Source organism: Cystoisospora suis, assembly GCF_002600585.1.
Source record: "Cystoisospora suis strain Wien I chromosome Unknown contig_1325, whole genome shotgun sequence".
Taxonomy (NCBI): domain Eukaryota; phylum Apicomplexa; class Conoidasida; order Eucoccidiorida; family Sarcocystidae; genus Cystoisospora; species Cystoisospora suis.
In genome coordinates this window covers 590-18,214 of record NW_027154125.1, presented here as the reverse complement: position 1 = coordinate 18,214, position 17,625 = coordinate 590, and the positions used below count along the sequence as shown (strand labels likewise).

Below are 17,625 nucleotides of genomic sequence, written 5' to 3'. Positions count from 1 at the left end.
AAGCGGTACCTGAGAGGCGTCGCGACTTTTTGTGCTCCTCCTCCAAGTAGCTTCTCGATCAGCAATTGCTCCGGCGTTTGCTTGGCTCACGGTGAACCTTGCAACAGACGTAACTACGGCTTATGTTAGACATAGCCTCCCTTCAATGGAAAGTGATTTTCTGTGTGCAGCAATCGCAGTTCCTTTTGTAGTCTATTGAATTTCAAGTCGGCGCCGCTCTTCGTGACCGGCTCGCCGTTGGAAGAGCAGTTCCTTCCGCACTGCATGTCCGATCAACTTCCTCCAGTTGATGCCGAGCTCTCTAGGCGTACGTCAGTGGGTACGGTTGCCTGGGCTGCTACCGCAGAAAGGAGGTGCTTGGCATCTTGTCTGCTTTCATGCTTTCTCGAGTAGATTCGCTGCAACCGTCCTCCTGCGTGAGCCTGATACCGTGTCTCACGGGCTTCCCATGTCTCTGAATGGAGGCCACCTGTTGAAAGCGGTAGCTGTGGCCCAATTCAGCGAGGTTCTTGCTCTCTCTTACCGTGTCAATCCAGGAGACAGTTATACTGATTTGCTTGGCGCGTAAGGTGGCCGAGCGGAGTAAAGGGTGCCTGTCGAATTTCTCAGGCACGTCGCGACGATCTTCGCCCAACACGGCCAGCTTGGCTGTAAGTCGGCTCTGCTGGCTACTGTCTCAGTAGCGGACATTTTTTACTGATACAGGTGGTGCTTTGTTGCACGTCCCGGTCACATTCCTGCCTCTCCGTCGTGCTGCCTGAATTTATGTCGTTGCGGCGCGCCACTCGGTCTTTCACGATAAACAGGGCATATCACTTGCAGAACGCCTTCTCGCTTAGGCCGTGATTTTTTTTGGCCACCAGGTTGACGCCACCATGGCAAGCCACGACATCGGGCCGGTTTCCGTGGACACAGACGGTTCGCAGCGGATGCGCACGCTGCTGGAGGGCTCCGCCGATCGACGAGCGTCCCCCCCCTCTGTGTCCCCCAGTGTCAACTCGTCCTGTACTGACCTTTTCTCGAGCGGCGGAGCCGCGACGACGCAGGATCAGGCTGGGGGGAATGAGCCAGACACTGCTTACCCGCGTGGAGCGTCGCGAGTTTTCTGCTGTGTTCAACTTCATTGTGAATGCCCTGCGAATGGACACCGCGGTGAAGCGAGTACAAGGTCCTTGTCAGACGCGCATGACCCGCATGCACAAGCGGAGCCTTCTACATTCCAGTCTTCTACGGCAATGTCGGTCATCGTGACGGAGACGGCGGATTCGCCCGTAGTTGATGGGTCGCAACTTCCTCCGACTTCAGTGCCTTCGAAGACAGGGGAACCGCGACAGTCCCCTCTACACGGATCAGAGATACACGGGACTTTAGCCCGTGATGTTCGACTCTGTGCTCAGTTCCACCATGAGGGCCAACAAATTTTCAGTCGACGGGCTTTTTGTTTCGAACTCAATGGAAGGGACTGGCGTCAGATATTTGGAGCGAGTCGCTTTACCTGCCTCGATCCTTTTTCTATATTTCTTTTACGGCTCGGTTTTTGCATTCCAATGGTTGGTGTCTCAGTTTGGGACATTATGACTTCCTTTCCTTATGTTTACTTCACTACGTGGACTAACTTCCTTGCAGCCGTGCACTCGTGCGTGGCTCTTTGTAGCAGTGTAGCGACACTGGTGTCGCTCTCGAGAGATTATGATAAACGTGTAACAGATCAGAAGGAGAGTTTGGAAAAAGTGAGAGGTTCCTGTCCAGGGGAGTGCGCAGTCACAGTTAGGGGAGCAAAGGTGCAGAATGACTCAGAAAGTCCGAAATCAAGTAAAGCGAGGTGTTGGGTATTCAACTTTTTGCGACTACCTTCACGAACTCGTGAAGTCTATCGTCGACTTCTGTCAGACCCGGCATTATGTCGGGATGGGGTGATTTTTGTTCCGGGTCATCTTTCTTCATCTTCCCGCAAGTGTGGTAAAGATGTCAGTCCTTTGCCAGTTAACCAAACTCAGCTTGTTCATCCATCAGGGATGACCGGAGTAGACACCAGTTCACGTACACCAAGCCCTGAAGTAGTAGTAGGTCTCAATTTCAGCGACTTTCCTCTCGTACAAGAGCATGAAACGCAGGAAGCTCATCATCAGGGGGCTCCAGGAAAGGTCTCGACAGTGAAAAGTACAGTCTGGGAGCGTGTGAGTGCTTTCATTATTTTTGGGACTTCAATGACAGGAATAACGGCGTCTCTGATTACAGTGACACTCTTTTGGTGTGTCCTCGTCCCAACAGGTACACCCTTCAAAAGGCCTGTACATGTAGCATGCCATTCGTTGTGTTTAATCTCATCTTTTCTTATATGTTTCACTGGGCGAGTTCCATTTCTATTATATCATGCGTGGTTTCTTCTAAGCGTAGGTCTCGCCTACACTGCTGTAAATGTCGCTGTTTACCTTGTTCCTATTCGTGTTGGTAAGCAGGTCGGATATATTTATAAGATATTCAATTTTCCCTCTCATCCTCTTCAGGCCTGGCTTTCCTTCGTTTTCGTTGCTACAATAGGCCTTTGCATTGCCGCAGTGATTCCGTGGTTATTCCTTTGGAAAGCCAATACACGTTTCGATCCCCCCTCGTCGAGGGCAGAAGTGTCGCGTCCTCGGGGGAAGTGATGATCTCTACATTCGGTGTCCTGGCTGTCAAGCAAAACCCGGAATTGACGTAATACAACAAACGAGACCGGAAATGCAGGCATAGTAGATATCTGAGTCTGCAAATGTCTTATTCACCTTCTCCCTTCTGTAGAAACGGGAGCCCGATAATGTAGTTCAACAGGTGGAGGGCGAAACTAGTAAACTCGAAGAAAGAAAAGAAGTATGGCAGGGAATGAATGTTGTACCTACATATCAGTTGTGAGGTTGATACACGAATTTGGGGATGATTGTATCCGTAAGGGGAACGACTAATTTTTGGCTCCCGACGGCAACTTCGTCGATTCCAGATGCTATGTGGTGAGAGTGTAGGTGTGTTCCATCGCACACTCCATAGGTCTCGTCCTCTCCGCTGTGTACACTATTTTTCAAGCACTCCGCTAGCTCATTTCTGATGGCGTGCTGGATGTGGAAGAAGGATTGCGTCTTGGGAGAGTGGCATTCAGTGCTGGAGAGCGAGAAGAGTAAAGAGAGGCGGGAGTGATCTGATCTTGTCGGACTGAAAGGCCCAGACATTTAGGCGAGTGAATCAGCTTGTGTCACTTCCACGAAGTGGCCCATCTTCACAGTCGGATTGAGAGATTTGCAACTTACAGAGACACACACCAATGGATTGGTTGCTGTATGCAGTGTGGGGGGCTGCCCGAGGCTGTCCTGTTGTCATAGAGAAGAGGAGAGGGGTTGTGCCCAGTCGCGTCATACGTGTGCCCCGCCTCTTTTTGGAGCAGACGGAATTGCAAGCGATAGCGTGCACGTTGGGTGAGCCAAATGTTCCCTCGTGAAGGGGGGATGATAAGAAATGGGGCCAAAGTGTTACCATTACTTGAATTCTCATGTGATAGCACCCAGCAATCGGGAGCAAAGCGTGATCCATCAGGCCTTACAGACCAGGTAGCATCACCAATCTTTTTTTTTGAGCGCGCTGTTTGCCAGTATTATTTTCTACTGGCTTCCCGCACTTGGTCAACTGCACTGCGTGACGGGCGGCACGTTAGACGGCTTAGAAGGGCCTCCATGCTAGTATCAGCGTCTTGTCAAAAGGTGGAAGTTGCGTTTTCTTCCCCCCTGGTGTGTTTCGATCGGGTGGCCTGCTGTGATGTGGCGGACGGCGGCAACCAATATCGCTGTGCATGATGGCGCGGTGCGCCCTCGCCGCGCGGCTTGGAGAGGTTCACAGCTCTGGACGTTTTTTTTCTACGTTGGCATCGCGAGCTCCCGTAAATGCTGCATTCATTCTTCCTCCACTGGCAGTGCACAGGTGTTAATTCTGTTTTGTACCTCGTTATACCTTGTGTTCTTAATTTCTGCCAGACGTGAAGAGCAAGGCAGCCATAGAAGGGACAGCCCTGTATATGTAGCCCAGATCGAAATAGCCTTCACAAGGAGATCTCACGAAAAAAGTCTTTCGTCCACCGGAGGAAAGCGAATTGGTGTGCGTGTATGTACCCGACAAAAGGTAGGACGGGGGTGTGTCGCTTAGTGAAAGGAAAGGGTGGTAAACAATCACCGTGCGGCAGAAGGTTTGTCACTCTCCTGGGATACATGACTGACGGTATCACATTTACGGTCCATTCGTATAGCAGGCCGTTGCCCGTGTCAAGTGAATTGGAAAACAAAAGGCGAATTCTTTCTCCTCGTAGAAGTGCTCTGTGTCATTGGGTACTTTCATGAGTGCCCTGGAAGTGGATGTATTTGTAGAGACAGTATTTCTTCTCGGATGCTAAAGAACACACCTAACTGTTTATCTCTTAAAGCATCGTTTGAGGGACGTGTCCTCTCGTACTGAGTTCACTTTCAAGCTCCAGATTAGACCGTTCTCTTGCCGCATACATTCCGGGTTGTCCCCGCGCAACTGCCGACTAATTCACCAGTCCTCTGAAGCCTTCGTTTACACTTGGCCAAAAATTAGACTGAACTTCCCTCGGTGCATTCATCCGCACCATGGTCCTCCACGTGTTCGGCTTGTAACATCAGTTCAACTGGATCATCTTCAAAGGAATTTTTGTACGAGACGCCTCGACGAGTATGTTGCTGAGCGCATTAAGATCAAACAGCACGGGTATGCCTTCATGTCCCCACTCGGCAAGCAACTTCGCCTGCACCCCTCCCCACGTACTATGGAAGAAACTTGAGAGGGGAAGCAAGCTGTCCTTGCAGCAAGTGAACCGAGCCGGACCCGCTTCAAACCGTCGGTCTGCTCGGGGGAGAGAAGACCCAGCGCACAGCGATATTTTCATTCTTGTGGTCCGGCCAACGCAACCACGAATTCTGATCTACACAGGAGGACTAAATTGAGTGAAAACTTGCAAACAGGACAGGAGCCTTCGCTCAACCAGAATCGTATAGCCGCAAATTACCTCCAGGAGGCGAAGCAAGGACTGACTCCTACACGATCACCCTTGGGGGTTGAGACGACTCCAGCCGGGTGTTTGCCTTTGTTGTGTGTATACACTCAAGGTGACGGTCGTGCAGCATCTATAGCGTGACGTGCTGTAGTTTCGGAAGTTGGACACGGCTGTCACCCTCTACTACGGAAGAACGCGGGATACTTCAGGCGTACTCGGAATGTCCAAAGAACGTCCTTACCTCCACCTCCGCTTCTTCAAGAGCCTCATCATCCTGGTTGATAGTAGATGTCCTGAGCTCCATAGCGGCCCGCCTTCCAAACGCCCACAAATACCGTTGCTTCTCTTCCGGCGTATGTAGCTCCGACCACTCATAGTACGGCAAGATACAAACGGAGAACGACTGAGGATAGGAAAACGCGCCCAAACGGAAAGCTCATACCGGCGGGCTAGGCGCACCTAACACTCAGACCTGTGAACTGCATCAGCTTGCTGCAAATTGGCTGCTGCCATCAGCGTCATAAAAAGGGAAGCTCTTTGCCCAAGTTTCATCCAGATGGCTAAGTTGCCTCAGCGACACCAAGCGTCTTCTGTCACCATCAGTTTCAATACGGGCAGTGCACCTAATCCAGCATCAGAGCGCTAATATGAATCCCGCGCGATGGGTTTCCGTGTCATTGAATCGGTATCACCAAATCGAAGTAGTAACACGTACCTCACTACCTGTTGAGCGTTACGGCTCGAACTCCGGTCACATACAGAATGCGCCTTACGTAAACTTATAGGAAAGCCTTCACAGGTAGACAGGGTTGTACACAAGGAGCCTAAGGCGATCCTCTTATGTCAAAAAACTCGGGATATCATACGAGTGAGTCAATTCAACAGATACCTGTCCGTACACAGGAACAACAGCCTGTGTCTCCCATCAGCATCCCCTTGCCGCTCTGTCTTAGGAAGTCAAGCACCCCATACCGGGGTCTCTATTATTTGCACTCCCATGCTTGATGTGTTGTCCTTAACGGGTAAGCTTATCAAGTGGAGACATGAAATAGAAACCCGCAGAACTGCATACAGAGGTAGGTGAGATTCACAAAGGTTTGACGATGATTTGAACTCCTGAGCGTCGGACTGAACAAGTTAACTCAGGGGAGCGTTAAAGGTTGTCGAGTCCTCCCTCATCCAGAGGAAACTACGACAGCATCTTCAGAAGATGACTCATTCTCCACTTATACTCAAGCTGAAAACGTTCTTCTAGTTAGTTCTACCTGCGAAAGCTAGTAACACACACATCGCGTAGTATTTCCGAAACGAATAAACGTGTACATCTACGCGTACACACAGGGGGGCTTACTCGTCGTAATCATGCTGGTTCTGTAGGCTGAAGGATAGGCTTCAATTTACAGACAGAAGAGAGAACACAAGTTTCCCGCCACCGTTGTTTGGTCTTAGCGTACCTGAAGCTCTAGTAGACTTTGTTGTAACTTCGAATATGACGTCCTCCGTGTTGAGTCCAAATAGAAATGATGGGGCCCTGCACAGGAGCAAGATGATTGGAGAGGCATAGAACGACCTATTCTTACTGAGCTACACGTCTGTTCGGAACACGCAGTACATAGACTTCTTTCTCCCGGTGAGAAGGATTGGAGTCTCACAAGATGCTAAGAGATGACGTATCAGGAGGAAGACAGCCTGTGTAGCGCCACAGAAAACTCAGCTTCTCTTCTCCTGCTTCTTCTCCGGCGGTCCAGGAAGCTCTCCGCTCTCTTCGTGTGTAGTACACAGTGTACAGAGTGACGGGGGAATCCGCACGGACACTTCACAGAGAGAACTGCATGGTGGTAATACGAGGAGTACAAGAAGCGCTAGCCTGCTAGAGCTTTGAAGTCGGTGCATTTTTCTGTGAAGACGGTTTCGCTGCGAAGCTAACAAAGAACTACTTCTTCGCGTCGCTCCCGCATTGCATTTCATCAACTATTCACCTTGCTCCACAGCTTCGTTACTACGGGAATTTCTTGGCAAGTAAGGAGGAGACAGGCAGAAACTCCCAGTCTCCATAGTGCATTCCATACGCCTTCTAGTGTGTATTCGTTCTTTTGCAATTTCATTGGTTCAGAAAAACCTCTTCCACCTTATACTAGAGTTATATTGCAAGAACACCCTTCGCTACTCCTGCCATCCATACTGCACTAGAAGTGACCAGGAGTGAAAAGTGTCTGTGTGGCTAGCTATCGCCCCGGCTTGAATGCAATTCTGCCGCTAGTCGATACGAACGTGAGTGGTGAAGCATGGAAGGCAGGATTGATGAAGGGTTTCCTGGAGTTACAACTTTGATACAAGTCAGAACAGCTGACTGAGCACTGGAAGTAGTTGAAAATCCATTCTTGTCTTGACTTCAGGCAGATATCTGACTTCGGTTCACGATCAACTTTCGACTCTTCCTCTAGATCCCCGCTTTCCCTACCTGCGCAAATAATCGCAATCTTCTTCTCAGGTAAAAGGATATCAATACGACAGCCATTGACGAGGAGGCGTCTTTGAAATGAAATTCCCATCTCTTGCAGTATCCACGCTACCTCAATAGCCCATCGTGAACCATGATCTCCCAACTGCAGGATGAAAAAGAAAGCAGGAGAAGAAAAGACAAGTGAAACTGCACGGTACACCCACCTGATGGGTCCGTCTCCCATCCGATAAAGGAGTGTGACGAACGGAAGCAAAGAATTCCACGTAGAGTTGCTCCGTGCAATCACATCCGTATTGTTAGCCTAGTGGCATTACAAGAGCAGGAGCCGCAACAGGACGTCCAACTAGAGAGAAGCTACCGTATCATCAACGTTGTTGCTCCTAGATAGCAGACGTATACCATGTGGAAGAAGGAAGTGAAAAAGCAACGACACGGATTCGCGAAGACATATGAAATCTTTCTTCTAAAGAAGACACGAAAAAGATACCGGGGTCATGTGCGCTAAGCGAGCTCTGGCAGACTAGTATAGCGAAGCACCTCTCGGTATACACTTCGGCACAGGTGCAAACACAACTGAGCATACGTACACAGAGGCCTCCATATCTACATACATAGAACTGAATATATAGGAAGGCGACGACACTCAATGAAGGAAGCTGGAAAGATTCGGGCGATCTGGATTTCATCAGCGGGGATAAACGGACATCTACACAGACATACGCACCTGAACAGAAGTGCAGACGTGATCCAGCTACATGGGCTTGCTACTTCCGATTGAATCTCAAGAGAGATAAGAGAGAGACACCTCACGGGAACGATTGCTTTGCGTGGTCAAGACCTACGATCGTCAGAACGGCCGACTCGAAGCCGGAGATCATATATTGATGCAGCTCAACTCTAGTGACGCTGAATGCGTTACTAGAGTTTAGCTGCATCAAATTCAGCAGCATTCATATATATCGCTGCCGGACTGTAGACGTTTCACATGCAGCAGCTGAACAGCCCCGCTTTCTCTCAGAGTGCAGTACAGTGGAGTGAGAGATAAACTCACTTCCTTTGCAGTGGCATTCTTAACTTGCCTAAGGAACTGCCTGGCACTCTCATCCAGTCCTTCATAGATATCTGCAGCATCGCAACGCAAGACGTTTTACCCTCGGTTTGAGCATAGAATAGGGAAGTTCTAACAACGAGAAGAAAGAAAAGCTGGACGAACCGGCGTAGAGAGCAAGTTTGCATGACAGGACATATGTCTATTCTGTCAAGAGGAACTGCTCTGTACACTGACACCTCCTGCTTCTTCCCTTTTTCCTCGATAGGGCTTTCTCTTTCTTGAGACCTAAAGATACTGAGCAGTATGGTACTGTCTCAGTGCGAAACAACGACACTAGTATACGCTGTTTAGGTGGAAAGATATGCATATCGATAAAGAAGACGTACGGAAAATTGGTAGGCACCATAAAGTGGAGATACCAATCAGGAGATCAAGAAAGGTGGTAGAAACCTCTGATTTCGACAATCTACCGTTGAAAAGACGTGTCGTCGGAAGGTTGGTGATAGCTAGTTAGATGAGTACACCTTGAACTGATCCAGTGCCCGCAGCTACACGCTGTGGAAAGAAAAGCTACCTGTTCATACGCTATTCGCTCTGGGTCGCACGGCAATGGTAAAAACAAGAACAGAGATCCAACAGACAGTAACAGAAGTACCGCTAGGTTTGGGAATACGAAGAGAACAGCCGCATAGAAAAGATGCTCACAAGGACAAGAGAAAGAAACGGCGAAACTCAGGTTCTGACACGTAAGGCTTTCCTGTGATAATGACGATGATGGGGGTGATGATGCTGCACGGCCACAGCGATACAGCTGTCTTAGAATGGACCCCTCAGCCAGCTTCTTGTCGGTTCGATCAAGGGTGAATCAGTGCAATTGCCAACATTGTGAGAAGTCGTACAGCCCTTTGCTTAAATTGCACGCATGCGTATACACCACCGCGGTGTTTGGAGAGGTATCTCTTTGTTCTGTTTATGCTACTCAGTCGCTCTCTTTATGACTGCGGAAAGTCAGACTCAAAATGGGAGAACCAACTTAGCATCGGTCACCTCCACCGAACGAGTTTCTCTAGAGCTCATACCCACACTTAGAAAGCCCGTGTAGAGGAAAGTACCCTCGTCATACACACGCTTACCGCGATGATGAGACTGAAGAACAACGGCTGCATGTCGTAACTTCCGAGTCTGGTGAACTGCGAGAGTAGGATTTCTTTTGACCAATGCATAAAGGAGCTTCCGTATCAGCTTGAGGTCCCGCACGACACAACACAGAAGAGAAACTCCATGCATCCCAGGTGTTTATGCGACCACCTTCAAGCCCAGGTTGATAACATGTGTATGGCTGTGGACGCTACCTTGATGGCGATAAACCCATACCAGCATATATCTCATAGATACAAGACGAACTTGTCTCTCAAACTGCGTAGATAGGTACTGTAGTGCATGCGAAGTCGTATTCAACAGAGAATCAGAAAGCACCTGCTCTATCTCCCGCTGTCCCCGATGCTGCATCCCAATCAAACCCACTTCCTCCCTCTTCGCACCGAGAGGTCTATCGAGTCGGGAAACCCGAAGGCAGCAGCACGGAAACAGATGCGTGTGACACACGTCCTCACGGGTACAGAGAATTGTGATAGCCGAATCCAATTCCGTGACAGGTGTAGAAGAGAGGGTACGCAATATCTGTAGGGTTTATCGAGACTCGGGAAACCCGAAGGCATCAACACAGAAAGAGGTACGCGTGACACAGGTTGACTTGCCAGCTAGGTCCAGCTACGCGGCCCCTACGCGATTCTCTTCTTGAGCACTGTAAGCGATAACGTTTCTGTGTGAGAGGAGGACGAGGCGGCAGGGAAAAAAGGAACGCGTAGGAAGTGTAGTCAACGCGTTGATGCAATGCTCAAACCCTCACCCTTCGGCTAATGACAGTTCTACTTTCATTGTATCTTCATCTTCCCGTCAAAGCCTCTGGGCGGGTGGTTGGATTTGAGTGCACGTAATAATTGTTCATTACTCTGGAGAGACAATCGTGAGAGCAAATTTAAATAGCTTCGTATGGAGGAAAGGGGACTCAAGAGCATTTTCTGGATGCCTTTCCATCTGTCACCCACCTGCTCAGATCCTCCTGTAAGACAGATCGTAGAGTGGATGAGGAGACAAAGCGCTTGATTATCAAAAGCGCCAGGATCCTGGAGAGACACGAAGCAAAGATTCACGATGACACCGTCTCAACTGATAAGTTGAAATCTGGGGCCTAATCTTCAAACGTAGGCTTCAAACAACGTCAACAGAGCAAGCTCAAGAAAAGACAGCAACGAAGTCAGTAAAGGAGATGTAGCAGGACGAAAGAGATATCATTGAGAGTGCGCACAGGCCGATAGTAAACTCTCCTCAAGCTCCGCCAGACCGGCATCACCTTGCTTACGAAACGTTATGAAGATCGTGACGACACCTTTCGGCATCGATAGTATAACGGGAAGAGTTATGAAGCCTCTTAATAACTACGACTAGCAGGTGGTGTTGGAGAAAAAGCGTCACACCCGGAGTGTGGGTGCATCAGAAAGAACTAGAAAAACTAAACTCTGACTTCAACAACAGAAGGCGGCACCAGTGTCATGCCTGTGCTGCCTGCAACGTCAGACAGCACTTCGACACCACGACAAATCTCGAAGAGAAGGCATCCGAAGTGATTCGTCTCTTGGCTTCTCTCGAACGATCAGAACGGAGTAAGGGACTCCTTATGAGGGTACTGGGAGAGGCGAAGAAAGAGCGGCAGAATACCAGGCCTGTCGTAATCAGATACTGTACCATCACATCCCAACATACTGTTCCGCTATGGAAACCACGTTGTTATTTGGTAGGCAGGCACACACAGCTAGGAAAATTGACAGAGTATATTGAAAAGATCGCCACGACGAGAAGAAGAAAAGAGGTGAAGGGAGAGAGGTAGCGTTCTTACTCGAGCAAAGAGCTGATGAATGGCCCGGTGAAAAGAGATGGTGAGTTTCGGATGTGTAAAGTCTAGTTTACTGAATGCTGCAACCGCCACGGATAACTGAGCTTGGTCGAGGGCCCCCGCATGTTTCTTTAAGATATGAGAGAGAAGTAACAAAGTAGACCCATCTCTGTAGACAAGAAAAAATGGAGTCCAGCATTCCTGGTGTATACGCACCACATTCAGAATGTGATGACTTCCTCAGATGGCCTGTTGGCGGTATTTGATCGTTGATGGCTTGTTTTCGAGATGTTGAAGAAGACGAGCTAGGAAAGAGGACTGTCTCTGTCTGTCACCAACCAGAACTGAGAGAAAGAAAACCGGCGCCCGCACATCTCTAGTGAGTACCTCGAGAAAACGAAAACGACTACCCGTTCCTCGTCTTCCGTTCGGTAGCAGGGAGATTCATTTCCTTGTTCTTCATTGACAGTTGTTTCGAAGTATATCCAGATTGGTACAATGGCATCATCTATGCAGCGATATAAACGCCGTAGGGTGCTGTCTCACTTTTTCTCCCCTGTGTTCTCTTCATCTACTCCGACCTGATGCTGTGGGTGTGATAGAACTACAATGACGATCAGCATGTTTTCTGTCCATGTGGTATCTCCACACAAAAAATAACGCACGTATCACTAACCTTTGTAGTGTCAAAGAGAAGCGTTCATTTTGATGCGATTGACCTTAAGTCTCTCATTCGTAGAAAGGGTAACCAAAGCGGTAGACGACAAACAGGAAAGACACGCAACAGGCTTCTCTCGTGCCTCTTCTTTGGTGAGAGACATACATTGATCGACACGGACACATCTTTGAAGTATTCAGGCAGCTCATTCAGAAGCTCTCTACCATCCAGAACGTTTACCTGTCTGTCCTACACTCCCATCTCAATCATCTTCTAACAACAGTAGTGATGAATGGCCAGTTTCTGTAGCAGTACGACTGAGTATTTCATAAGAATGCACCTACAGATCTTCCATACATGAAACACCTCCGTGTATATGCACACCACAGAAACCACCAGATATACCCGATATATGCATCGACTGCCAGCATTCTTTCATTGCCTTTTCCTTCTCATTCCTCTTATCACCGCTACTCAGAACTAGCGTCTTTCTTCTCCGAGGAAAGTTTTCTTCACCCACCTCAGATCAATCCTTGCAAAGCTCCCGACAAGTAGAACAGCGTGCCTTGGCTCAATCTGAGTTTTCAGGCGTGGAACTGATTTGAGGAGAAGCTTCCAGAACTTGGAATGATAGATGTAGAAATGACTGAGACTGTTAGCAGCAAGAGCTAAATCTTGAGATGAGCACTTTCCCATGTGAAAACATAGCTGATTTATGATGAGTTCCATCGTATCATATTTATGTAGTCGAAGTTTCTTGAAGGAATTGAGTAAGAGAGTTAAACCTTGTACAGAGAAGTCATCTAAGAGTTTCAGAATATAAGGTGTTAATGTATGAGGGACTCTCGCATCAAAGTACCGTACACGTGCAAAGGAATACAACACCAGAGCCAATTGATCTGCCTTCATATTGACAGCTGTTAGACATACACGTTGAACAAATGTCTTCCATAGTTTCTCATCACGTATATTATTTCTCGCGGCTTTATATAACATTTTGACTAGCACCCATGGCTCCGACATCCAGGCATTCGGATCTGTACGTGCACTACTAGCACTCCCCTGTCGGTGAAGTTGGTAAGCACGAGCTGTCAGCCGACGACTCGATGCCTTAGGGGGGGTTGGCTTCAAAGGAGGAGGAGTAAGGGATGAAGGGGAAGACGTGCGAGGACAAAACAAAGCCAGGGGGTCATCATCATCATCATCCTCCTCGTTATCATCTACGACATGGCTGCCCTTTATTCCTTCGTACTTTTGTTGTATTTCAGTGCTTAACGTCTCAGAGATTAACAACGACAATGAAGGAGAAGAAAAGGCAGAGGTAGGATGAATGCCGAGACGCGACTTGTTGTGAGTGTTAGTGATACTCAGATGAGGGGAAGAGGCGACGTCGTTCCCAGCAGAGACATTTGTACACAAAGAAGATAAAGAAAGCGAAGAATCCATGCGTCTCTCCCTCTGCCGAGGAGATGCAGAACCAGCAGGCGGCTGTTGTACTACTGTTGTTTCTGAAAAAGAAAGGCAGGAGGGAGAGAGTGAACTGGAAGAAGATGGTGGTGCAGACGAGGCCTCAGGAGAGGAACGCAAAGAAGGAGAAGACGAGCAAGGAATATCTCTGTCCAGGATGGAGTTTTCCAATGAGCGCGGTGACGGGGAAGACGACGATCCTTCCGGAAAATCAGAGCATGTCGGGGTATACTGAGCAACTGAAGAAGAGGACTCTACGTCGTGACTAGAAAGCGAGTGGGTTGAGAAAGAGGAGGAGAGAGACGAGGGTACTGACGGAAAAGGGCTGAAAGGTGTTATCACGAGAGAAGAATCTGCGGAGCCAGTAGGCTCCTCACTGGCACGAGAAACTTCAGAGGGCAAAGGAGGCGAGTCTCCGCGCTGCTCTGCATGCACTAGATAAGAAGGCCGCTCTACAGATTCTGTTGGACTGTCACTTGTTGTCCTCGTAATCGTTGGTTTTTTCTTTCGCTTCTTCCTTTCCAGTCGCCGTGTCCGGGCATGACAAGCGTCGTCATCATCCAGGTACATAGCTTCCAGCACTTGCCTCGAATCTCCGCCTACTCCTGTCCACTTGAGAGTATCGGATGAGGCAGGAAGAGGAGACCCGAAGTCACGCGAAGACTTCGTTGAAAAGAAAGCGCTGTTCGCCAGGAAACTTCTCCCGGAAAACGAGAGGAACGGACCCGCCAAGTACGGAAAGCAAAGCACAGAGGGAGTTCCTCTTCTAGTCAAAGGCAACAAATTCACATTGTTCGCAATGGTAAGGTGTCCGGGCCTAGCAGTACAGGCGTGTGCCCGAGGACGGCTTGTAAAGGTGGGCAGGGGGACAGAGGGAAGGCAGTACGGCTCCAGGGGTGAAGACAAGAGAGAGAAGTGATTTAAACAAAACGACGGAAAAGAAGGGCGAGGGGAGACATGGGAAAGTGGTGAGCTACCGCAGTGTGGATAGCAAAGCAAGGACTCTCTTCCTGTAGTGACATCCCAGAGACCTGATGTAACGGACCGGCTCTGTGAAAGCCCCCAAAGCTGGTCATTTGTGCCAGTAAGGCGGAGTGGCTGATGAAGAGCGTGCTTGTGGAGAACTGGGGAGAACTTAGTGGCGAAGGCTGCTGAGAGTTCAGAACCGGTCACGAGAGATGAAGCCCTAGGGCTAGCCTGGTGAAAGCTGCTCTGCTGTCTTCCGTGACGGAGTCCCTGGGCAACGGGCGACATGGTGACTACGAGTGTGCGGTCCAGAAACACCGGCAAGTGAAAAGGACCGAGGCACGGCCGAAGCTGGCTGCTTGAAGTACATGGTAGAGAGAGAAAACAGTCGAAGGAGTACGCATGATAGCGAGCCAGATCCGGATCGCCTACACCGTGAGATTCGGGTATAAAGCGCCCTACTGAACTAGAGTGTCAATCAAATTCCTGGAGCACTTCGGCCTCATGATGTTGTTTGCACATTAGGGATAAAAGAAGAGTACGCATAGCAATTCAGGTCGCCTCACTATTGCTGAGATATGTAGTTGGTCCGTGAGAGACCCGACACACACAAAAAAATCCGGAAGGAACATCCTTGACGGGGGGACGCATACATGGGGGAATTGCCACTAGACATACTGATTTTCCAGACAAAGAGAGCTTGGAAAGCGTGGAACACTTGACTGCATGCCACGTAGCCCTGTCGACACATCTGTACTGCTTTGACGTTGCATGCAATGAGTCCAGGCGGAGAGATTCCGGCACCGTGCGCCAACCCAGAGGTCCTGCACAAAGCCAGGGGTCCCTCAGATGAGGGAGCATTTCCCTGTCCACGGACGTTTTGTTCGTGATTCCGAAAGCTGACTCGATTCCATGAGGTATTCCTGATGTGCCCGCCAGCAGCGACCGCGCACCCCATTACTATGCAGTCGGTACTTTAGTATGCTACGGTGTGCGGCACTGGCTAGAGAGCAACGGACACGCACAACTGTTGTCCGCTAAGTAAGAGGCGTGTGACACCTGCGTTTGTAGCAACCTCGGGAAGGCGCTAGGCCTGCCGAGCAGGCAGAGTGTTGCGACACGCCGGCCGCGCGGCAGCAGAGCGAGATAAGAAGGAAAAATTTAGTTCAGTTCTTTCAGTCAACTAATATTATGAGTTAAAAAGTAAAAGGCTTTTCTTGTAGTGTTGGAACTACCTAGTGGAAAGCCTGGAAACTCTGTCAGAAGAGCCAATCGCAACACTCCGTGGTAGCGGGCGATTGTCGGCAGCGTGAGCGGAGCTCCTCTCGTCACCGTTCGCCTCTTCTCCCTACAGTTGGAATTAGTTAATTGTAGCTTTTTATGTTCAGAAACATTTCACTGTATAACATTGTAGCGAACGTGGCCGCTGCTGCAGTTCAGAGCACCGGCGAACCGATAGCTCAGTGTCCGTGTATGGCTTATACTGTCACCCTCGTTCGCTGTGTGGATTAGCGCAGCTGCGCGGCGCACCGCTGGACCGCTATTCCTCTGGCGTAGGAGCCAAAGAACTTGGATAGCAGGGCTGCTCAGTTTTCTTCGGAACTTCTTTGTCAGCTAAGGACTACAGCGCAAGTGTTGCGCAAAATTCCGAGAGGACAGTCCTACGACTGGCCATGCCTCTGCACAACCGCTGGAAACGCAGTTCTGCTCTGGTGAAAAGCTTTACTGAAGTGAGGTGAGAAGTGAATTATTGCTTTGCTTTGTACACCCTCTAAACGCCAAGGGCCGCCTCCGCAACGAACAACTTCGACACAGCAACACTTCGGCTCTCGTTGCTAGCAACACCGCGGTGATTTTGGCCGCTGTCGAGGGCCGAGCAGGCTTGGCGCTTCGCAGTCACCAGTCAAAAGTACGGCGGTATTCAGGGCGGCCTGAAGAGTCAGCGTCAAGGTTGTCGGTCGGTGTTGCAGACATTCAACAGGCCTCACTGGGCGCATTCTGTCACAGTGTACAGGAACCCGCCGACGCTGTGCAGTCCTATACTGTGGGGCTAATGAACAGGATGCACTGCCACATCGGTGTTGGGGAAGTCTGAATCGGACCTAATCCGTCTACATCGCAGGCCGATTCTGTGCTGATGGCATTCATGGGATGGCGCCATTGAAGCACCCAGCTACGGCGACGCGAACAAGAGAGGAAGAACTCATTAGTCGGGACGTCCAAGTGGACAGAACTGAAGTGCGATTGACTCTTTTCGTATCGGAGGGAGCTCTCCTTGCTGATCAGACGCTGCGGTATGAACGCAGCGTCCTTTCCTCCCCCATTCGGTTGCCTGTACCGGTTCGACCATATGTGTTGTCTTCTGTGAGAACTATAGACAGGGACAAAGAAGGCAGGATTACGACGACGCCCGGGTGCCCTTCTGTTGTACTGCTTCAGTTAAGTGGCACATCGTCTGCATGGGCCGCCCCGGGCTGACTGCGGGAAGGCCAGACAGTCTCACCAGGCGTTCGTCGTGAGACGACTGGCCGAGCCGGGACAAAGGCAGCAGGTCCGTTGTTCACTCCGGACCCAGTTGCGCGAATGTTACTCAAAGAAGGCGAGTTGGTGTGTCGGCGTGAGCGGCCGCCCTCTGTGTCGATTAGAATCTTGGCCTCACACATCCATCCCAGTGCCTGTTTCGTGTGAATTTCACGGAGACGAACTGTGACCCAGCCGTTCAGCTCTTCCGGTTTCGACCCAGCGACATTTCAACAAACCTCTACTCCTACGTAAAAAGCCTGCTTGTCTGATTTGGTTTCATATATTAGTTCTGCAACTGCTTTTGGCTTCATGTTACGGGGGGGCCAAGGGGTTTCCAGGGAGCCACAGTCAGCATCGAGTTTCTGCCCCAATCCTTCAGCTGGGGATGTACGCCCCTACTAAGTACACAACGTTGTGCGCAGCACTAGTTCTACGGAGCCTTTCGTTTTGCCGGCGCTCTACTTTTGAGCTACTACGTGTTTTGCCTTCCACAGGCACCGGCTCAGCTTCG

The 17,625-nt window shown here is 49.8% G+C and overlaps 2 protein-coding genes across 2 annotated transcripts; one reads left to right on the top strand and one right to left on the bottom strand.

Moving 5' to 3' along the window:
• The first annotated feature begins 993 nt into the window (after window positions 1-993).
• CSUI_003079 (uncharacterized protein) lies at window positions 994-4,558 on the top strand. The gene has a single exon (XM_068063277.1). The coding sequence runs from the start codon at window positions 1,236-1,238 to the stop codon at window positions 2,646-2,648; it is 1,413 nt and encodes a 470-aa protein (XP_067924743.1). The 5' UTR covers window positions 994-1,235; the 3' UTR covers window positions 2,649-4,558.
• On the bottom strand, window positions 4,441-15,406 carry CSUI_003078 (rap domain-containing protein). Its single transcript, XM_068063276.1, has 9 exons — window positions 12,679-15,406; window positions 11,504-11,669; window positions 10,656-10,733; window positions 9,681-9,789; window positions 8,548-8,618; window positions 7,494-7,638; window positions 6,487-6,563; window positions 5,274-5,435; window positions 4,441-4,718 (listed from the first exon to the last, which is right to left on the bottom strand). The coding sequence occupies exons 1-9, from the start codon at window positions 14,877-14,879 to the stop codon at window positions 4,593-4,595; spliced, it is 3,135 nt and encodes a 1,044-aa protein (XP_067924742.1). The 5' UTR covers window positions 14,880-15,406; the 3' UTR covers window positions 4,441-4,592.
• Window positions 15,407-17,625: the final 2,219 nt, after the last annotated feature.